The sequence below is a fragment of the Catharus ustulatus genome, chromosome 16, assembly GCF_009819885.2.
Source record: "Catharus ustulatus isolate bCatUst1 chromosome 16, bCatUst1.pri.v2, whole genome shotgun sequence".
NCBI lineage: Eukaryota > Metazoa > Chordata > Aves > Passeriformes > Turdidae > Catharus > Catharus ustulatus.
In genome coordinates, this window is record NC_046236.1 from 13,800,524 (window position 1) to 13,823,610 (window position 23,087).

The 23,087-nt window shown below is 39.3% G+C and overlaps 1 protein-coding gene across 2 annotated transcripts in view; it reads left to right on the forward strand.

The window, feature by feature from the left end:
- USP22 (ubiquitin specific peptidase 22) overlaps positions 1-23,087 on the forward strand; it is a 91,115-nt gene that overhangs the window by 19,017 nt on the left and 49,011 nt on the right. For both annotated transcript variants that reach the window (XM_033073748.2, XM_033073746.2), the window contains exon 2: positions 12,096-12,228. In XM_033073748.2, coding sequence (XP_032929639.1) covers positions 12,096-12,228 — 133 coding nt within the window. The remainder of the gene's footprint in view (positions 1-12,095; positions 12,229-23,087) is intronic.

Genomic DNA, 23,087 nt, shown 5'->3' on the forward strand with positions numbered 1-23,087 from the left:
CAGGTATGTGTATATATGTACATCAACTGTATTTTCATTTGAGAAGGAAGATTAATTATTTCCAAAATGCAGAATTTCCCAAGAGCCAATGAAAGAAAAGGGAACTGAGTGGGCTGAATAGTTTTGATCTTAGAAGTTGTCACAGTGAGTGGAGTTCTATTTTCCCTCTCTATTCCTGACATGTCCACTATGTGGATTTTTTCTCCTTGTTGCTTTTTGTCTCTAGCAGAACTGCAGTGATGGATTTGCTGTGCAAACACTTGTTCAAAGGGTCATGTGGAATATTAATAGATCTGATCAGTCTTTTCTCCATGGGAGTGGTGAACTGGAGGTTCTAATGCAGATTTTGGGTTAAACATGCAGGTATCACTGTCCCCTCATTTCCCTCATCCTTACCACTGCCATCACTTGATAATCAGAAATGGGATGTCAGGAAATCCTGCTCTGATTAAGTCTTTTGGCACATTAATTTCAATTATTTCATTACTGAGGAAGAAGTGCCCAGGAATGGATTTTCAGGACTCATGAAAACCACTTGAACTTGCCTGTGAAGTTTCTGAAAAATCTCCCTTCTCTTAGAGAATCTCTTCTCTGCATCCTTAATTTCTGTGTAATTAATGAAAGAATAACTGGATTAATTTATTAACTTTGACAGGCAGATTGTCTTTTCCATCCAAGTACTGTTCTAGCTCTCTGGCAGTGGACAAAATTAAATCTTTTAACAGAAACCTAATACCTTCCACAAAAAGAGAGGTGGAAAATGTTATGTATTATGTAGCATTTTACTTTTTCTTGCTTACAGGGCACAGACATGAGGGCTTGTAGAGCACCTGGAAGGTGAGAGGGTTGTGTTTGAAAACTTCTGCTTTGTGTAAGGGCAGGAGTTAAACCTGCTGAAGGTGACCCATTCATGTTTCTCTTTAAAATCAGCTCTTTGTCACTAAGCTTGATAAGCATTTTTGGTTTGGACGTAGTTTCAAGATATGCTTTGACATCTTTTAAACATTTTGCTTTGCTGTCTTGTAACTTGAGTTCTTGTATTCTGGTTTAAAGAGCATTTTGTGAGAGTGTGAGGCAATGTGCACATTACAGGTTCTGAAGTGCTGTCAGAAAGATGCACTGTGGAATGAAGAGGTGGCATCATGTCTAAAGTGTTCTCTCTTGATGGTTCCTGTTCTGCAGAACAGTCTCAGGAGCTGGAATAGTTCTAGAATTTTTTTTAAAGTTGAGTTCAGATTTTCAATTATTTGTGTTTAAAACTGAGTCCCATTTAAAAGATCACTAACAACTGCTTGGAGCTGACTACCAAGCATGGCAAGATGAGTCTTTTATGGGGTACAGCATTAAGGAATTGTTCTGCTTTCTGGTTTGTTTGGGGGGTTGTTTGTACTTCTCACACACTCCTGAAGACACAGGATTTGATGCATTTGGTAGCACAAAGGCAGATGGATTTTTATCTCACCAGGACTGGGTAGCACCAACTGAAATATCATCTTCCATTTCCATCTTTCATGTTTTAATAGAAGCTTCAGAATTTCATGCAAGCTAATCAATTTAGAAAGAAACTGGTGTTTACACAGACAGGTTGTCTGACACCCACATTATGTTTTCATGCTTTACATCAAGGAAGGAAGGTTTGGTTTAGTTCCTGCACTTTTTAATTGTATTTTGACCCTTTCTTCTGCAGCCCTTCCACCCCCTTCCTTCAGAACAGCAGTGACAGACTTCTCTGTAAAAACATGGCAAGTCAAATGGCAAAAAGTGGAGGTGCCTTGGGTTCTGTTTATTCCATCCTTCAAAGAGACAGGAAAATAGGGAGAAAGATCTGTTGTTGATATTATGAAATAGACTTTGACTGTAATTAACAGCCTGGGAGTTTTTCTGCTTGCTTTTCTTATCCTGGTGTTGCGAAAGCTCGCTGTCCTGCTGGGATTTCTTTTTGGAATGCAGAGGTGTGTTCTAGCTAAAAGCATGTGCTTTGCCTAATAAGCTTTCCTAGCCACTGAGCCCAGCTGGCTGCTGCAGTCTGCATTTGTTTTGTCTTAACTAATTTTTATAGCCGTGCTTTAAATGAAACTAACACTTTTTACATGAAATGACAAACCAAGCACAATGTCCATAAATGAAAGCCAACACTATAATCTACTAATTTTTGCTTTCAATGGGCAGCATTATAAAACCAAGCAGCCTACTAAAAAGAAAGATGTGGAAATAATGCTGGTGGGATGTGAATGGGGCTAAGCTGAAGGGATCAGACTTGGTTGGAGGGAATGTCTGTGGTGAGTTAAGGGTTTAGCACTTCCTCTCAAAGTACAGAAATGAGTGAAGAGTGGGGCTTGGCTGGTCAGCACAAAATGTTCTTGTCAAATCTTGATATCTTCTGCTGTAGGTGATGATGAATGTCATCAACATGTAGCACTCTACTGGAGTCTCCTGGTGGGTTAACTTTCAGTCTTGCAGCTACCTTGAGTTGATAAAAAGTGTTCAAATGCTCTGAAATTCAGCCAAATCTTTCCAATTTGATCCAAATTATGAATGAGCAGAAGAAATGTTAGAAGGTAAAACATGAAATAGAGAGTCTGTTTCAAAATACTCATGAATCATTGTTTACAAGTCTACAGCAGTGACACTGGAATTGTTGTGCAAGTTTGTTCTCTGTGAATTTGTGGAAAATAATCTTCTTGTTCTGACTTTGAGCTGAATATGAACATTTTTCATATAGTACTAGTCAAATATACAAAGCTCTGGCCAATTCCTGCTTGGCTGTTAGTTTCAGTGGAGCCTTTTTAATATGATGGAGCAGCTGCTTGGAAATTAAATTTAAAAAACCCAAAACATAACAACAATAACAAAACCACCACCAACAAAATATCTCTGTAACCTTGTTTATATATTTATTCTCAAAGAAATAAGGGCAGTTTTTTTTCTTTAATGAATTCACCAAGCTCAAAGCTGCTCTGAGCAGGAGTTTCTCCTGTTGCTGTGAGGGTCAGTGGCATCTGACCTGCACACAAATGTTCTCCTGCTCCTTGTAGGCAGCTGTGTGAGCTGGGTCAGGCTGAAAGTTTGAATCTCTTTGCTGCTTCTTTTTGCTGCTTTTTGAAGAATTGCATTGCAGTGAAGCTCTAGACCTCTTTCTTTTTTTTTTCCTTCACACAAATATCAGTGGACAGATTTAGGGCCTGGATGTCAACTCGATTCACTTACAGGTTTGCCTCATGTTTATTAAACCATGACTGATCAGAATCATGGTAAGTTTTTTAGAGTCAAAATCACTGAGGATGACACCTCAGAAAGACACAGATAATTGCATTTGCACTGTTAAAAAAACACTTAAAAAAAAACCCCACCTTTTTTCTTAGTAGCACTCCTTTTAGTAATTTACAGAAGAAACTGCAAAATATAATGATGAATTTCTGTGTGCTCCATTTAAAAAAATCTCAATTCAGAAATCTGTCAGTTTAGGTTGCCTGAACTAAGCAGTGTCACTAATACATAACTAATCTATTAATGGCCTACAGGCAGCTGTGAGAAGGAAATATATGGATTTTTACTTAATAGTCATGATTGGTACATTAAGAAAACAAACAAAGTGTTGTTGAGTGTTTGGATATTGCTGGGGAAAAAAAATCACAGAAGATCTCTTCAGATGTAGTCAACAAACTGCAGTGAGGAAAGAATCCAGAACTGCTTCTGTGAGCTTGTCATCCTACACTCTGCCTATAACTGAAACCTTGTTAAAGTACAGAATAACCAAGTGGTGTCTTTAACAGTGATACCAGTGGGGCATATTGGATGACATTTTTGTTGCTTCTTGGTTCCATAGATGTGATTCCAAATTTCTGTGTGTGGGAAGCACCCCTTCCCCAAGCCCTCCTGAAGCACAGAATTCCCTGTGCCCTGATCTTGAGAGGCACTCACACTTCAGCAGCACCTTCCTCCCAATTCCTTCCTTTGGGAGGAGGGTAAAATGCACTTATTTTGCAAAACAAGTTAATGTTCTAAATACATCACAGAGTGTTAGAGCACAGTTGGCTGTGCACTCTGTGGAACAAGACAGAAGCTCTTTGCTCAGAATCTATCGCCCACCTTCCTCCATTCTCTGTGATTAATGTTTATTATATTATTGTGGGGCTGCAGCAATTTGCAGACTCTTTAAATGGATAAAGGAGTGAATCCCTGTCATGAGAATGCTTCATTCCCAGCTGTTTTTCTGAAGATGCTTTCATTCATCTTACCAATTTTAATGTGAGAAATCTAAGCCCCTTTTCTCTTCCAGAACATATTTTATGCTCATACTGCTTTAATAATGTTTTTTTTTAATGCTGACCTGCCTGTTTGTAGAGTTCAGAATATCCATCTGTCTAAATCTTGTCCTCTGAAGGGTGAATTGCAATTCTGACTACCTCTGTCTTATCTCCATAACTTTAAGCTTGCAAATTTACATAAAAGTTTGCATAAAAGTGAATGAAAGACCTCTTATTTAGCTCTAGTAACATGAATTATTAATTTCTTTTGTACTGAGGTGTGAGGAAACAGTAAGCTTGAGCTTCCTGGATATAAAACATATTCTATGCAAGCACATTGAGAATTTGCTTTCATTCTTTGGCTGTTCCTGAGCAGTAACATGCAGGTTGGCTTGGAATATTCCTGGACATAAATATTCAGACTTCTTAAAATCACAAGTGAAACTAGACAAGCAGAATTTCTAATTTCATATATATATATCATACAGAAGAACTCAAACTAGTCTTGACAAATCAGCAATGGATGTGCCCTGTTCAGTGTGGCCTTGGGGTTTTTAAAATCACAGAATGACTGAAGTTGGAAGGGACCTTAAAGATCAATCAGTCACTACTAGATGCCCTCTGTCATCCTCCTGCTACTCATTTTCTACTGTTTGTCTTTTTTTTTGCCATATTTGTCCCACAAATAAGTCACCCCATGGAGAATCTGTGCTGTAGCATCACCCCATCCATCTTTCCTAGCAGCAGAATTGCTTTGACTTTGATCTGGACTAATTAAGTGCCTGTATTTTTATGGCTCTGATAGAGCAGTTAAAGAAAAGATAGCTGGAATATGTGTGCTTTTCCAAATGAGCCTGTAGGAGTTGTTAGACCTTTGATCCTGAAGTTTCTTTTTTGCTACCTAGAGTATTTCCATGGAAGTACTGTGGCAAACTTCCCAAGAGCATTCCTGTTTTCACAGGAAGAATCCCATTTCTTGGTTTTACAGAGGGCAAACTGGAATCTCTGCAGCCTGGGCAGGGTTTAATAAGACTCTGCATAGCATCAGGCAGGTTTGGCTCTTTAGCTTATTCCTTGAATTGCTTCCCCAGTCACAGAAGAGATCAATAAGTTACCTAATAGGAGATTTAAAAACATTTCCACGATTTGCTGACGTGGGGAATGCTGAGGGGAAGGAATAGATTTTGTGAGCACACAGTGCTGCGGTCTTGGCAAGCCCCTTGTTCTCGTGTGGAATTTGCTGCTGCAGTGGTGCATTGCAGGAAATAGATAAAAATCAACACACAGAATGGAGCCATGCAATGTATACATCCAGGGAAAGAGCCTTGCATTTGAACCTTAAGAAGCTTATGTGTTTTCACAAGGCAAATAGACTTCCCACTGTTAAAATAATCTTACTATAGAGGGACATGTGTTTTAATTTGAATAAGGTCCATTATTTAAATGGTTTAAAAATACAATAGGCTCTTAACTGCATCTTTTATAGAGTACTTGAGGAACCATTTAGGTTTGTAAATGCTGGTGGAGGGGATGAGCACCTATCAAAGGAGAAGCAAAGAAGCAATTTCAGCATAGTCATTTGAGTTCTAGAGAATTGCTTTGTTCTTGTTGAAATACAACTTTTTACCATTGTGACTATGTACAGGAAAAGCAGAATTACATTTTTAGAGAATCCTCCTATGTTTTCTTCTAGCTCATGCTGTCTTTTAAATTGAACAACTCTTCTTTTCCTCCCAAGTTTCATTTCAACCTTGAACCTGTTGCAGAATATGTGTAAAACAAAAAATGGAAAAAGTTAAAAAACCCAGAGAGATTCAATGTCCATCTCTTGAAGCAGCACATCATCCAGAATAAGGAGAGCAGGAGAAAATTCAGTATGTAGAATAAATATCTACTCAGTTCTCTGTTTTACCCCCAGATATAATTATTAATTTCATCTGAGTTATATAGTTGTAGATTGACTTGCAGATTGAGAGCCCTTGAACCAAAGTCATGTTTTTGTAACTTGGATAGACTTTGGCTCCAACGTGGTTCTCATTTAACATGTCTTCATTTCAGAGTAAATTCAGAAATGTGTGTTGTATTTCTTTTGAGCATTGTCCATGCATATGATCCCTATCAGATAAAAAGGAAAAAGTTTCCTCAGGTTGCTTTCTGGCATGTTCAGTGCTTTCCTTTTTCTCTTCCACAGTTTTTTCAGTTACAGACAGAAGTAGGACTGGAATCAGCAGCAAGCTGCTCACATGGTTATTATGGTATATTTTTATTTACACTCCATTTGAGAGCTGTGATGTTATTTAACAGCTTAGGCCATTTCATCTTTAATTGTAAATTATGATATTGTTGTCTTCAAACTTCAAGCAGATGGTCAGAGCCAAGTGTCCTGCTCAGTCTGGGAGAGCTGTGTAGACATGTCCTCTCTGCCTTTTTTTTTTACTTCTTTTTTGGTTCTGCTGCTATCTAAACAAACATTTAGAATAACCCAGTTTATGAAGTTATCTGTGATTTTGCTGAACACTTACCAAACTCAAAAATTCTGTAACTACTGCACAGTTCTGCTTGTACAAATAAAACCTTTACAGGTTCCCCTGACCTCAGTGGTCTGAAAACACAATTTGCAATATCAATGGCAGGTTCTTTTAAAGCCAAAATTGACATTTCTAATTGGACAATATCACAGTTAAGACTTGGTTGCAGGAAGTGAGTGAACAATACTTAAGTTGATTTTTTAATTATTTAAAGCTGATGTGTCAGAGCAGTGCACTGACTCACAGTAACTGAATCATCCTATCAGCATGTGGAGGAGTGATTTATATGCCATATCATGGAGAAATGTAGAATCAATTCCCTCTTTTTGTCTCTTCAACTCTAAGAACAACATGGCTTTGAAGTTTTAATTATTTAAATTTCTGCAATGTCCCAGCCCCTGTACTGATTTGTGACAGACTGGTGTCAGGAGCACAGGGAGTAAATACAGACTAAGGAGTGACAGAATTGTTCTAAGGCAGATTTGACCCATTTTTGTTACTCCTGAGGTGCAGAGTACTCCAGAGTAATAAATGCTTTTTAATACTGGCTCTGCCCTCCCACAAGGCAGAAGAAAATCACTGCTGGAATAGCCATAGGGTCTCCATCTTCAGCCAGGAGAGAAGCAGTGGTTGGTTCCTTGGCTTTTTGTGATTATCTCTCCTTTTTTCCTTTCAAAAAATAGGCCAAGGGAAGCACACTGTTCATCACTCAACATGAGCTGCTGTGGCTGCTTTAGATCTGGAAGAGAATTGGTTGCAAGATGAATGAATAAGAATAAAAATAAAACTCTGTGTCCAGGCTGTGATCTAAACATAGCAAGGGGAATAGAATAGGCAAAAATTCCCAGAGAGGATTGACTGTTCCTAAAAGGTGAATATTAAGGCCTGGAACACTGAATATGTGAGGAAATGTTTAAATTTTGCTTTAGTGTCTTGATCTGTGGCCCAGTGAAGGCATTTGCACTTCAAATCAAGAAATTTTTAGTCTAAGGTGTCTGACTTTTCTGGTTTGGGTTTTTTTTCTTTCTTTCCCCTGTTCTGCTGTTAAGATAATTGAACACTGCAAACCTTGAATCAGTCTCTTCACTTTTGTTCATGTGTCTGTAAGGGATTAACAATTCAAGAAAGCAGAGTTTTTATTGCAGGAACTGTCACAGATTCCTAAGGCTGTGCACAAGTGTTGCTTTCACCTTTTTTCAAATCCTCTGAAGCACAACCTTGTAAGGAATAGTTTGGCAGAGCTGAGGTAACACTTCTGGAGCACAGGGACTGCTCCTGGGGAACAAAGCAGGTTATGGTGGCAAACTTGGGCATGGAGAATTTCCCACATGTGTTCTCTAGGTAGAGCTGCCAAACAAACAACTTAATCTGTGCAGACTGAGAATAAAGTTGTTTCTGGAGAAGGTTTGGGCTGGAAAATAAAGCATACCCACCAAAATTTTCCAATAATGGTTATAACATGTTAGAAAATTAAATTATTTCTTTCTTTCTGATGAGTCTAAACATTGTATCTGTTTTACACAAAATACTTATATTAAAAGATGGGGAAATAAAGTAGATTTGTTTGGGAAGCTTTTACTTTCCTAATGCTACAAATTTGTACTTGATCAAACATTGGATTCATAACTGGTGTTTGCTTTAAGGCTGCTAAGAATCTTCTTTGAGTTGTGAACACATACAAGGTGGCAACACCTTCCTCATGATCTTTTAACCTCCCAAGCCTCCCACTATCTTGTTAGTGTTACCTTGATCATCTTTACCCCTGCACCTTTATGGTGAATTTATTTTGCAGGCTGTGAAAGGTAGGAGGTCTTTGGCTTATAAACTTGTAGCTAAAAATCTCTCTGTTCTCAAAGTGCTTTGATATATTTAGTGTGAGCATAAGAGGCAAGACTTCTAAGTACCACAGCGGAAAACTTCTAAAGAGATGTTTCCCTGTGATATACAGTTAAATAAAAATTGTACTTCTAAAAAGCTGATTCTGAAATAGCTGCAAATGTGGAAGGAGAATTTGTGATAGCTCAGGTCACTGTGTGCCTCTTGCTTTCCCTGCACTGTTGGCTTGGTAGGGATAGTTTATTGCCATTGCCATTGGTTGATTTGAGGAGCCAGTATTACATGAACTGAAACAGGTCTGTGGGTTTTAGAACTGATGCTCCTGCCCTGTGTGAGCTCCTTGCTTGTGGTGCAGCCTGAGCTGGGACAGCAGAGCAGGAGCTGTTGGACTGAAAAGGGCAGAACATCAGTGGCTGTGTTCATTTTCTCCACTGCTGTTCTGATGGTTGGATGGTAAACCTGTAATAAGCTGTTCTGACAATTTGGGAAGATTTGGAGTGTCAGCACTCTGGGTTTTGACCTAGTGATGCCTGCTGCTTTCTTTTTTTAACTCATTTTGTGTCATGGCTGCTCACAGCATTGAGAACAGTTTTAGAGGAGTGCTCATGGCTTAGAGGTGATCACAGCCAGGTCCCCTGTGTGTGGCATGCACTGATGTTCACACTCTCTTTAGCTGGGCTAAACCTCCTCTCTAGAGGGTACAAAACCATTGCTGGGGTCTGGCCTGTGAGTTCTCCCAGCCCTGGCAGCAATGCAGGAGATCAGCAGAGGGTGAAACACTGCAGAGGGAACTGAGATGCTGTCAGAACCATCAGTAACTCTGTATGTGCATACACCTTTTATATTGTGCAGGACCATTCTTCCCTATCATTTAAAAAAATGATTGTAATCTTCCAGAAGAAGAACGTTCAAGGCTTTTTCTGCTTTCTGTGTGTGGTTTGCTGGAATATCAGAGCAAAAATAAAGTGAACAGAAAGAGGTTCAGTATGGATTAAAGGAAGACTGCCTGGGGAAATAAAATGAGGGATTGTGTATGGTGGGGGGAGAGAATGAGGTGAAAGATGGAGAGTGGGGTTCTTGAGGGTGAGGATAATGCAGGGAGGGAGCAGAATAAAATGAAGAGGGAGCAGAATAATAGTAGAGAGGGTGTGAAGGAAGGGGAAAACTGTGTCTTGGATAAGGGAGGGATGTTCTGTATCTTGGAGAAGTGACAGGTTGATTCTGTAGCTGAAATCCTGATTGACTTCCCTGAAGTATCCAGACCTTAAGCAAGACCTAACTTGCTTTTTAAAAAACTTGAATCCTGTTTTAAAACAAGCTGGTGACCGTATGGATCCGAGTGATTCTCGTTACTCATTTGCAGAATTCTGTTTCATCTTAGACTGTAGCCTCAAGAGATGCGAGCAGGGGTGGGAGTATTATGAAACAAAGTAATTTGATTATTTGGGGTGGGGTAGAAGAGTGGCAGCTTTGTTTTAACTTAACAAATTGTTTAAAAGCCCAGCCAGATGAAAAGGAGACATCTAATCTGGTTAAGAATAGCCACTGTGGTTTTGATATTGATTTCTTTCCGCACTCTGCCTTTTAACCTTGTTTTTTTACAACTTTTGAAAACCCATCTTGAGCTGCACTGCACAAATAGAGGATATGGATAAAATAGCTTCCTTTCAAGAGGAGATTGAACTTCTCTTTCAGCTTACCACTAAATTTCTTATACATTCTTCAATTTCTCTTAATTTCCATTGCAATAAAAACTCTTTAAGATACGAATTTTCTGCCTTTTAGCCTAAAATGACCAGCTTTTCCATGCTTGTTATGTCATGTGTTTACAATACATTTAATGCTAAAAGATTTATTTTTAGCTGGCTCAGTAAAATAGCTGGTTGCTGGAGTTGTTGTCATAGCAGCAATCTTAACAGATAGGCTGATCCTATTTAGCTTTTGCAGCCAACGAGCGGCCGTTAGGCAACAGTTTGACAGTTCTGCAGCATTTTTCTAAAGATGGAAATTGTGCTGGTGGTGGTGAATTTTTTTTTTGGCCCAACTTTAAAATATTTCTTTCTGTAGGTGTGTGGAGTTCGATTCAACATTTTCCCCCTAACAACTTAGGATAACTTTGAGTACACAACATGTGAGATTCAGAATTGAAGTCTTAATTTGTAGGAGCTTGAAAATAAATTACATGGTGCAACATATTGCAAGCTGCTTTGATTTTTTTTTTTTTTTAAAAAACCAGAAGTATTCTGAGAGAAATGCCAGACTAGAGAACAAGATTGTGCATCATTTATTCAGCAGTAATTTTAAGTTGTGGCAGACTGGGCAAATATTACTGAAGAATTTTGTGGGTTATTTTTGATGAAATGCACTGCCTGGGTTAGATGGTATCTTAGGATTTCAGTAATCCCAATTCTTATTTTTTTTAGTATGAAGAGAAGAGGGTCCTTCTATACTAACAAGCAAAGAATGAGTATTTTCAGATTAGGCTGTAAAATCAGACATACCTCTAAAGGTTCTTTGTAGCTCTAAGCTGTTACAGAAGTTCAGTTACCCTCAGACATAGGTCTGAATGCAGTTCTGAGATGAAAAGTGAATTTACTGCAAGGATTTCTCCTGTCTGTAACTTAGTCAGATGGTATTGAACATAAATTACTTTCATTGTGAGTGAGCAAAATACTTACTCTCAAAACTCTTAAGTCTCCTATTAGAGTAATTTTTAAACAACATATTGAAGTGCTTTAGTTTAATGCTAAGAGATGGGTTTGGATGCTGTTGGCTTAGAGTGCTTCAAATATGATTAAGAGTCAAAAAGTCTATTTAACCTTCCAATGACTTTTTTTTTTTTTTGGTCCTTAAGCCTCAGTTAAGGCTATTAAGGTATTGCTATCATAGACTGTCATATCAGAGCTATGTGCTTATTAATTTCCAATGAATCAAGGCAACTTTTCTCAGACCTGCCCATTCTGGGTAGTTTTGGGGAATAGCTCAGCCCACTGCTTTCAGCTTCAGCTTCAAAGCAAATCTCAGAATGGCAAAGGCAACTTCTGTCACTCTGGCTGCTCTGCATTTGATATCATGCCACTGTTCTGTGGGCTAATGTAGAAAATCTAATGAGGGAATCTGGCAGAAACTCTCAGCAGAGAAATGAAATATCATATACCCACCCACATTTTAATGTTCAAGTTATATTACAGCTTTTGAGTGCATTTGGGAGGTTGGTGCTGTGAAAAAAGCAGAGTTCTTGCCATGGTGCCACCACCCAAACTCTTCACCACTTATGGTGAGACCTGCTCCCTGTGGGACTTGGGAATCTGTTGCACACATGAAAGAGTTTTCTCTGTCGTGTCCAGCTGGGGTTTTGTCCCATGAGGACAGAACAGTTCCCAGAGGCACCGAGTGAAAGGGAGGGGCGGCCTCAGAGCTGTGCCGGTTACCTGGGCTGGGGGCTGAGTTTCTGTCACTCACAATCTCTGTTTTGCTGTTTCAGGCAAAGTCGTGCATTTGTCACATGTGTGGTGCCCACCTGAACAGACTCCACTCTTGCCTCTACTGTGTCTTCTTTGGCTGTTTTACAAAGAAACATATTCACGAGCACGCGAAGACAAAGCGACACAACTTAGGTGAGTTCTCATCATCCTCTGTGATACCCCTGTCCCTTCCAGGCCAGTAAAGTGATATTTTCTTGTAGTTACCTCATTAAGCAGAGTGATAATTTTATTTATGGTTTGAGTTAGTCTAGTGGAATTATTCTAAACTTGGTGCTTAAACTTCCGTTGCATCGCTGTTAAGTTTATCTTCCCAACTGAAAATTTCCTTAGTATCTTGGTATTTATGAATTAATGTCATATCTAAAAGTGTTAGGAGGCAGAGTTTTGGGGTTTTTTTCCTAAGTGTTAAAAATGGTGGGTTTGATGTCTGGAACTGGAACATTTATTTCAGTAAACTTTTTTTTTCAGGAGGTCATGTTCACTTCTTTTCTTCTTGAGGAAAATCTATCATTTCTATCACAAAGAGGGCTAATCAAGTAGTGATCAGAATTATTGAAACTGCTGAAGTTTGTGGGTGGGGTGGGGGAGAATTTCTTTATTTTTTGTTTCTACTGGGGTCAGTAACCTAAGTAGTAAGAAAACAGTTGAATTCATATAGAGCACCTTTCCCTCAACAGTCTCAAGAAATGCTGGTTTCAAGGCCAACAAGATCTGTTCTGTCAGCTTTGGTGCTAAGTCATGTTCAAAACCAAAAACCTTTGGTTTTGTTTCAAATTACCTATTGCTTATAGTTCAGAATATTTCTGAGTTACAATGCAAAATCCTGATCTAAATTCTATATTAAAATTCTGTTTTAAAATGGATGGATATAATTTTTCTCCAAATTAAAACACATTCTTGTTGGAGTGATGCAAGACACAGGGAAAAAAAAAAAAAGGCATAATTTCATGGCATACATTTCCTTTTGACCAGCATGGCCACCAACCCTAATTTAATTTATCCTAAGTGCTTGTGGAACAAACTGTCTTTATTTTCCATGAAGGCAGAGAAGCTCCAGAAGGCCAACAGTGCTGTGTACTCCTGTGCTTAAGAAACGGGTGTGTAAGTTTACTATTTATGGAAAAGATGATTTAAACCAGCAGATTGTTAGAGTTTCTTCCTCCATATGTGTCAAGAAAGGAAAAGATGAGGCTCAGTAGTGGTATAGTTTTAAGTTTGTGAATGTCTTGAAAAATAGAATACTGGAAAATAGTGCTGAAAATCCCATCATGGTATGGCTGAGAGCCCTGGGACTGCTCAGCTCCTCAGGAATGGGTACAAATACCTGAAAAAGAGGTTGAAAATGTGTCTTGGGCTCTGTGCAGTGGTGTCCAAGAGGCAGGGAGTGAAATACAGGAGGTTCTGTCTGTCACACTAGTGAGAGTGACTGAGGATGGAACAAGCTGCCCTGAGAGGCTGAGGAGGGTCAATCCCCAGATAAATTCAGAATCTCCCTGGACCTGGGCAGCCTGGATGTTCTGGATGGTTCTGCTGGAGCAGGGGCTGGACAAGGAGACCTCAGAGGTCCCTGCCAGCCTCAACCATTCCTTAAAAACTGAAAATACCAAACCAGCCCTGTGTGACACCTTTTAATTGCTTTTTGCAGAGTGTGATCTCAAAGAGTTTTTAAAGTCAATTCATTAGCTGAAATTATAGTCAATTCATTAGCTGAAATTATTTTGGAATCTTTACTAATGCAGAAGTGCAAATTATTTGAGGTAAACTCCAAGAATTTCTGGTAAAAGGGTGTGTGTGTGTATATTAAAACAACCTTTTGTGCTAATACAAGTTTATGGCCAATTTAAGGTTTAAAAAATACTGTGCTAAATTGAGACTGTCAACAGTATTTACCTGTTTATCTGTGGACACTTTGCAAACACTGTAATATTTTTACCACTGAACTCACCATATTTATGGAGAACTTTTTAAAAAAGCTTTATAATTGCACACAATCTCAGCTGCTGTTTGTCTTTGGGAAGCTTCAATTCAATTTATTTTTTGTGCAAGGAAGAATTTGCTGTTGTCTGCTGTAGTGAATGAGCTTGTTTCCTTAAAGGAAAACCAAAACTGGCTGGAGGAGGGAGATTCTTAAAGATGCTCTTGCTTAAGGACTGTTGTGTTATTGTCCTGGCACTAAACAATTACCACTGTCAGATAAGGTACTTCCCTAAAGGAATAGCCTTTAGATAAAAAAAGCAAGAGTTAATTAAGCCAAAGCATGAAATACTTTACTGAATCATCCCAAAAAGGATTCTTCTGCAGCTAAATATAAATTACTTGGTGCACAAATACACATAATGTGAAGGTTGTGCAAGTGACTGCTCGATTTCTAGTTTTGGAGATTCCTTTCTCTCTTTATTTTTAATGTATGTTTTGGCATTTCATTTCCAGCTGCATGTGAAATGAGCTTTAAAAATATTTTTGTAGTTTTACTGGTGCTTTTGGTTGCTTTTCCTGCTGCAGTTTCAGTTGGGAAAATAACATCTGAGAGGCAAAAACAAGTAAAGTGCTTTGAAATTTCAAAACGAAAAGGAATTATTTTAAAGCACTTGGTGACTTTTTGCTGAGCCAACATCAGTCTCCATGGAGACAGGCAGGAGCTGCACACTTAATCACAGTTGTAAGAAATACCATGGATTTTAGCTGTAACAGCTGTCTGAGCATGGCAGGGATGTGTTTGCAGCTCTCTGCTGTGTCTTTCAGGAGGCTCCTGCATCATATTCCAGGGTGGTGTTAAATCCATCCCTTGCTATTTCTGCCTCCTTGAGCCAATGAAATCAGGAACTCACAGTCTGACTTTACAGTGATACCTGTGCTCTTGGGTCTGCCTCCCTGTTCAATGTATATTAATAATGCTCTGCTTAATTTAATGTATTCCTTGAGTTGTGGATGTGGGTGACAGGGAGGTGAGGTGAGATCCAGCTCTAGGAGCTGCTTTTTTTAATCTCTGCATTGCTCAGTCTCTCTCAGTCAATCTCCAGGACAGTCTGATATTCCCACTGGGCTCTGGGTGTCTTTTGTGAGGAGCTGTGAAATGGTGAGAGCCAAGTCCTTACTGATCTCTTCTGGGATTTTGTCATATTGTTGAGCCTGTCAGATGTTTCCTTTTCCCCACCTGTCGGAACTTGAGCTATTTTTAACTTTTTTCTAATTGGAACTCTTGTGTGATTCTTGATGTCATCATCATACTTCACTTCTCCAGTTCTAATGTGTCCATTTCTGGTGCCAGCCCTTTGGATTAAGACAGTTTCCTGTGCTAATGATTGCATTTTTAGTTAATACTTCCTTGACTTCTGTTTTGTGCTTCTTAACCTGCTGTTCAGCACAAAGCTGATATTTTTACTTGGGAGTTAAACTCAGAGACTCCAAAACTTCTTTTCTGATTGGTGTTACTTGTCTCCTCTTTAGTGGTTGGAGTTTCACTCTTGGTGCTATTGCCTATTTGCTGAGTAACTTGAAATCCTTCTGGAGCTATTTTGATTATCCTAAATGTGTGTGTGCCATCAGCATCCTCTGTCATCTTCTTAAATAATCCTTCCAAATCAGGTTCAGCACCTGGGGAGTCTGCTGGTGGATTCTACCCTTGTAAAAATTGATGGTCTCTTCCTTATCTCTTCTACAGCTGCTCAATGAAGGAAAATACTCAGTAACTTAGTCCTAGAGTGGCAGAAGCAGGAAGATGTCTGTGAACAGTAGCTCTGAAAGAGAAGAGAGTTTGGTACTGTAAAGTTCATCTCAAAACCATTGCAGTGATGAATTCATCAGTTCCCTGAAAAATCCTGGGCAGACACCAAATGAAGTTTTAGTATTCTTTGAGTGAATAGTTTGAAATGTTGTTTTTTTAATACACACACACTCTTAGCTGCAGAAAAACCCACTGCTGTGGGGCTTAGGACTGATGGCCATTCTGAGTTAGTTCAGTTATGGTATCAAAGCTGTGTAGAACTTTAAATAAACTCCCTGCTGAGCAGCCAACTCCTCCATGCCCATGCTGCCTCTCTCTTACAGATGCACTTTTACCACCTGAGCAGTGTCTCTGAATCAGCACCTCTGATGCAATTTTGGATGAAGTCTTGACCTGCTCTGATGCCTCATGCTGCAGTTCAGGAATTGAGGGAGGTGAATTAGGAGTGAGGTTCAGTGCTTTAAAGACTAAGCAAGAAATACTTGGATGACTGAACTATTATTCCATTTCTAGAGGCACTGGCAAACAGTTCATGATGGAGTTGGTCCTGTTAAAGTACATTCATTATTTATTAGATCACAAACTGTTTCTCGAGGAACTGTTTTCTTTAAGTATATGCTGATGTAAAATTCAGTCCAATAAATACATTTGTGGTGAGAGGAACTGGGTGGGTGAGCCTGATAATAATGCTCATAGATTAAGTTGAGGATTTTTGGTACAATTCAAAAAGCTTCTGCTTCCTGTAGAAAACAAATAACTGATTTTTTTCATCTGATTCAGAGGAAACATGATAGAAAGCTGGTTTCTATACTGAAGTTGGTAAAAGGGAAAAACCTGGTTACTGCTGTGAGTGCATATCTGTCTGAAATTTAATATATAGAAACAGAACACTTCTATAAAGGAGTGACAGTAAAAGCTGTTTAATTTCCATTTTAGTTGGAAGGTATTGACTGTAGTGTTGATTCTTCCACTTCTTTTTTAAACAGCAAAGATTTTCATTACACACTATGTGAAAAGGGCAGTTAAAGCTGTTCCCAGCACAGTTACTGCAGTGCTGGAGTAGCAGTTTGGTTTTTCTGTTCACATCCAGGTTCAGAAAGTGGTAGAAAAGATCATCTGGACATTTTACCAGCCTCTTGATTTTGAGTTCCAATGCTTTACTTGGTGATGGTGTGGAGAAGTCTGGTGAGGAAATGGAGGTGAATGGAAAGCAGCACACAAACAGAGTTCTGTTCTGTCAGAGATGGATTGTGTCACATTAATATGTGATAACACAACTGATTTTCACAGAAAAAAAGGGAAATACACTGAACCTGACATGAACCTGGATCATGTAAAGGATTTGACATTTTGCTCCCTTGGAAATTATTACTAGAGGCAGAAGTGGCAAGGATCAATATGAGAATCATGGTGCATAAGAGGCAGGAAAAAGGGAACTTGATGATGAATGAACTGAAAGCAGAGTGTGTAAAGACACAGACTTAACTAGCAGAACCAGTCCTAGTTTACTGCTGTTTTCTAGTAATTGAGGAGAGGGAATTTTGTCTGTGTATGAAATTCCTGCTGGTCACAAAGTTCAGAGATGTTGCTTGTACTGAGGAGGGGCTGGGTAGCCCTGTGAATTAAATAACCTCAGTGACTCCAGCAAAAAAAATGAGGTGAAATTTGATAGCAGAAGCTACAAAATACTTCAACATAATATCCTTGTGATGCCAACTGGAGGATCATTGATTGGAAGAGGAGGAAAAGCAGGAAAGCATTTTAAATGCACAGGTCAGGTGCAGGATATGGATTGAACTTCCAATATTCCTGATTGCCATTAACAATATTTTCTGCTCTGGGATGTATTGTGTAAAGTTTTGCAGGGAAATCCTCATTTGCTTACATGAGGCACATTGCAGCTTGGCATTCCTGGGGCTTAGCTCAAGCTTGGAGCCACACTGGACTCAGAAGGAGGCAGCAGGAAAGTTAATTGGAGCTGTTCTCTGCTCTGGAAGGTGCAGGGAATGATGAGCTCCTGCCAGCCACCCACCCCTCAAAAGCTCCTTTTGGTATCAGAAAGGACTCCTGAAGAGTTCTCTCTCTACCTGGAATATTCTTATCCCTCAGAAAGTCAACTTGCTGATTTACCTGTGTGTTGCCAGCTCTGGTTGTATCTCCTTGCCTCAGACCCAGCCACAAACTTCTGTGCAGTTCTGGATCTTGCTACTGCTTCTGCTGAAAATAGTGGTTTTTAGATAAGTCTCTGCTCTTATCTCCACTCTTGTTCAGATGAGAATATGCAGATGAGTATAATCAGTTTGTATCACATCATGTGCAACAGCTCAAAACTTGGTGACTGTGATTTGGGGATTCTTCCCCCAGATTTCTGGAAAAAGCCCATCAAGATGAAGTAAGGGAGTGTTTAACAATTTCTCTCCTTTAAACTTGAGTAGTATTTTGTGGAATCAAGAAGAGGTGCTGTAGCAGGAGAGTTCAGTTCTTCTCAACTTTCAAAGATTTTCTGCAAAGAGAAGAACTGTGGAAGGTTGTAGGGTCAGAGGAGGGCAGGGAGAAGACTGACAAAAGGTAAAATATATTTTATAATGGGACAACTTAAGTATAGGAATGCTGCAGCCTCCTCTGCTGCATTTTGGGACATGCACACATATGTAGGTACTGTGTGTGTACAATCCATGTATTTCTGAATGAGGTCAAGGAGCTGGAATTAATATTCCACTCATAACAAAATAAAATGGTTTGACACACTGTGGTTCCTCTAAATTAACAGCTAAAAGCACATTTTCTATCTAGATTCCATAGGGCATTTTTTTTTTCATCTTATCTTTCCTGGCTTGGATTCACATGGAGTTGTAGGATGATATTCTAAACCATCACAGAGGGGCTGCCCATTTGGCTCCTGGTGTTAAGTGGTTTGCAGGGATAGTATTGGGTGCTTGCCATGTTTGGATTGCAGGCAAATCGAATTTAAGCATTAAAATTCTAGATCTAAATGGGGCCAAGAGGCATCTTGGAGACTCCAGAGCCACAACAACACTTCTGACCTCTTGGCTCCTGGTCTGAAAAAAGAAGAAAAAGCTCATTTAATGGACTACTATCTCAGTATTAGGAGAAGATACTGAATGTGAGAGGGAAGGATGATCCTTGACTATGACTATTGTTTTTAACGTGGATTAGAAGATTTTGGCAATAGAAGGAAGTTTGGGGTTTGTTTTTGTTTGTTTTCTCCCTGACAGTAAATAGCTGCAGTTCTCAATGGCTGGATCATCATTTAGCAAAAGTAGTCCCCTTTCCCCCTCTTTTCCCCTCTTCTTATCAGTTCAGGAATTCTGACCTGTGGTGCAGATTCCAGTGCCAGGAAATTGGGAGGAAGGCAATCAGATGCCTGCTTTGTGCTGATAGATCAGAGACAAGATCCAGTGGAGAACTGGCTGAAGTTTAACAAATCACTTCTTGGGAACCTGAGCCAATTACCTGGAATGGGTTTAATGATTAACACTCAAGGTGAGAAATCAGGGAGCATGAATTAGCTTTGGATGTTGCCTCAAAATGGTCTGAAAGAATTGCCAATTTAGCCTCCTTTGTTACAGAGGTTGGAGAAAATGCAGGTTTCTGCATAGAGCACAGGGGGTGTTGATTTGAGGTTGATAATGTGCCAAGACTTGAGTCACAGAAATTCACAATGGAATTAATTTCAGTACAGGTAAAAACTGACCTGAATTCTGAGTTGCTGCTGGACATTTTTTTTCTACTTGGGTGCACCCAGTGATCCAAGGGAGATGATACCAAAACATGATGAACAAATACCTCCTATTTGATGAGTGATACTGAGTTTTGTGGTGAAGTGTCCCATTCCCAGCTGAGCAAAGTCAGTTCTTTTCAGCTGAATCTTTCAAAAACTGAACATCCAAGGGTTTTTTCCTCTGGATGTGGCACACTTCCCTGCTTTTGTTGTGTTCCCATCATCTCTGGTCTCTTTAACATTTTCACAAGGACATCAGTGGATAGAGTTGGAAAAGTAAAGCACTTGGGCTTAAGTAAAACACTTTACTTGGCTCCCAGATGCAGTTTGAAGACTTTTCACTGCCAGATTTAAACTTTCACCCCAGAGCTGTTGTTTTTTAAAACTTAGTGTTCCCTGCACCAGGAGATAAAGTTGTTGTCGTTCCTGCATGATCTTCTGTGCTGCCTCCTTGTTTCTCCAGTGCTGATGGTTTTATTTTTAAATTAAAATAAAGTGTATTTTCATTCCTCTCTTGGATGGCAGCTGTTTATAATTTTGTATTTAAAGGGGCACGAGGAGATCCAACTTTCAAGGAAGGGGAAGTTTGTCAGCACAGAAGGTATAAAAGCAAAGAAAAATGTTACATTCCAAGAGGTCTTTTTATTCTTAAATTGCTCTACCTGTGATCACCAAGTAGGTATTTTGAATTCCTAAACCAGGAATCTAGATTTATTAAATTAAATAAAATGACATTGTGATTCATTTAAATTGCTTTTGGTTCTTCCTTATGAAAGAAAAAGGTAGATTTCTATTTACTCTATATTTTATTTTCCTGGGGTAATAAATTCTGTATGTGAATTAAGCTAAAACTGTGTACATCTCTCTGTACCTTCCTGAGAGAAGGGTTGGAGTAGTTTTAGGAAAAGCAGATCTGGAAGTTGGGAGTAGCAGCCATTGCAGAGGAGCTCCCTAAAGGAGAAATTCATTGTGAACAGTGTGGGGCATCCTGGCAGACTTGGCAGGGGTTAAAACACCTGGGCATTGTTCCTAGGTTGGTAGTTCCCAAACTTTTTATGAATTTGAGGCCTTTTTGTTAGTTTGTGATCCAAAATATCAACATAAATACCAGTGGTGAAATTTGCTCCATGTGCATTCTCATGGCTTTGCAGTCATTCCTTGTTTTTTATGGAATTTTCTGGCCAGGTGTTTCAGTTGGGGATAGAGCTTCCTGGCACTTTAGTTCCAAAAAAAAGTTTAGCCTAACAGGGAGATGAAATTTGTTTCATTCCCCCAGTCCTTTGAGGGAGAAAGTTTTGTGTGGACTTTGTCCTTTGGGTGTGGTGTAAGTTCAGTCAGTGCTAAGGAATTGCTCTCTTGGGAAGAGTTTCTGTCAGTACAACAATCCCTTCAGTGGTTCGTCTGTTCTTCTTCACCTCAAGACAACCAGCATGAGGAAGTTAAAGTGTATTTCAAGAGGAAAAATCAAATTGCATTAACCTGAAACAATTAACTTCCAAACTTTCCTGGTGGACTCTTTTCCTGAGCAGCCATGTTCAGCGCTGTGAGAAACTCCTGCCCTTCCCCTGTGCTGTGGCCAGCCCTGTGTGGCTGCCCTGTCACTGGTGCTTGAGGTCATTTCTCCAAAACCCCTTGCAGTCATTAAAAAGACATTGGAAATGTTGGCAAATGTACAACTGCATTGTTCCCTAAGTGTGCTGGAGAGAGATTTCCTCAAGAGTCCTTAATCAGGTGCTGGACAATTATGGCTTTTACTCTGCTGGTGTTTCTGTGAAACTTTCTGATCCTTTACACCAGAAATTCCTTCTGCTCTGAGCAAGTGCTTTGTGGAAGGTGGTTTCTTGTTGGTTTAGATCTTGACATCTCTATTTCATTGCTCAGTAAATCCAGGAAGAAAGGAGAAGTAAGGAATCCTCTGAGCACAGCTGTCCTTACACATTCTGATGGTAAATTGTAACTGTTAGTGCTCACAGAATCCTATTTATTCAATATTCTGCCAGCCCTGTTCTATTATTTGTGGATCTGTTGATGTGATGTTTTAAAAGTATGTGGAGAACAATATTTGGGTTTGTGTTTTAAGACCAATACTTTGGATTTTTAGCAGCTTTTTTGTAGCTTTTTTACTGGTAATGCAATAAGTAATGGAGTAAATAGTGTAGAACTGTCATACTCAGTGAGTTGTGATAAACCATCCCCCCCAATTGCAGTGTTTTATTACTGACCCTCCACCACAGCTCAGAGTCTTGTCTGCTTTTGGGATATTCTGCTACAGGAGTTTATTCAGTCCTCTGGGTATCAGGGTGAAATATTCTGGTGTTGGGACATTATACAAAGTAATGAAAATCCTGAGTTTGTGACTTTACCTGAGGTAACACTGTCCTTGTCCTCTTCCACAAACTGACTGTGCTCCAAACAGGCAAAAGAAGAAGAATGGAGCACATCAGCAAGACAAAAAACTCTTTAAAGTAATAGGGTTTATTGAATAATAGGAGAAGTAACAAACAATTGACATAATCATTGAAAAAGTGATTTTAAAAGAGAGAAAGGAGGAAAAAAAACCCCAGCTTGGGAGGGACAGCAAGTTGTGAGGGGTAGGGCAAGTTTCCATTGCAGTAAGGCCATTCTGATAGTGCTAGTTTTCTGGAAATAAAAGGAATTAAAAAGCAAAATAAATGAAAACTCTGCACTTGAGGGAGGAGGGTGATGTGTTTTTTAGCTATTTGCTAAAATTGTGTTTTAGTAAGGTTTGTTAGTGCCCACTGATTTTAAACTTTTCTGTGATTATGACTATTTTTTCATCTCTATGTACTGAAAATCAGCAGTTTACTATGATTACTTTGCACTTTTTCTGTGAAAAATGTGGAGTTGGAGTAAAATGACATTTCTCAGTTATTTATTTTGTTTCTTGGCTTTCTTTTGTTTAAGGTTGTGCAAGACAAATATTTTTAACATTGGTCACTGTTCATTTGTTTGTTCTGAAAGCGTGTGTGAAATGAAAAATTGAGACAGAAGTCACCTGTGGAATAAACTACCCTGGAAAACTTTTCCCCTGGAGAAATAGCTTGGAATTTGCAATGCTGTCTTATTTTAGCCTTCATTTGGATTTTAACTAGGTGCTTTCTGAACATTTCAATGGCCTGGAAGAGAAATTGCTGAAGTCCTAGGGAAAGACAGCTCAAACTCATGTATCAACTCTTCCAGGGCTGGTTGTAGTCACTCACTGTCCTGCTGCCTCTGGGTAACTGAGGTGTCTGAAAGGTAAATTGTGGATTGCAAAGAGCTTAAAGGCAGCTGATGCTTTGTTGTCCTGCACAGTTTTCTTGCTGTGCCAGAAGCAACAGAATAACTCACACAGAAACTGGAAAAATGTCTGCGTTTTTCTCTTTTATTTTTTTTTTCCCTTCCAGATTCTAAGGTACAGATTTGTCTTTTGTGGACTGCTTGGAAGAAGAAGTGCCTGACTTGGAAACCTGCTTTAAAATGCCTTCTGGTTTATGAACTCACATCTTTTTTTCCTCCTCCCCA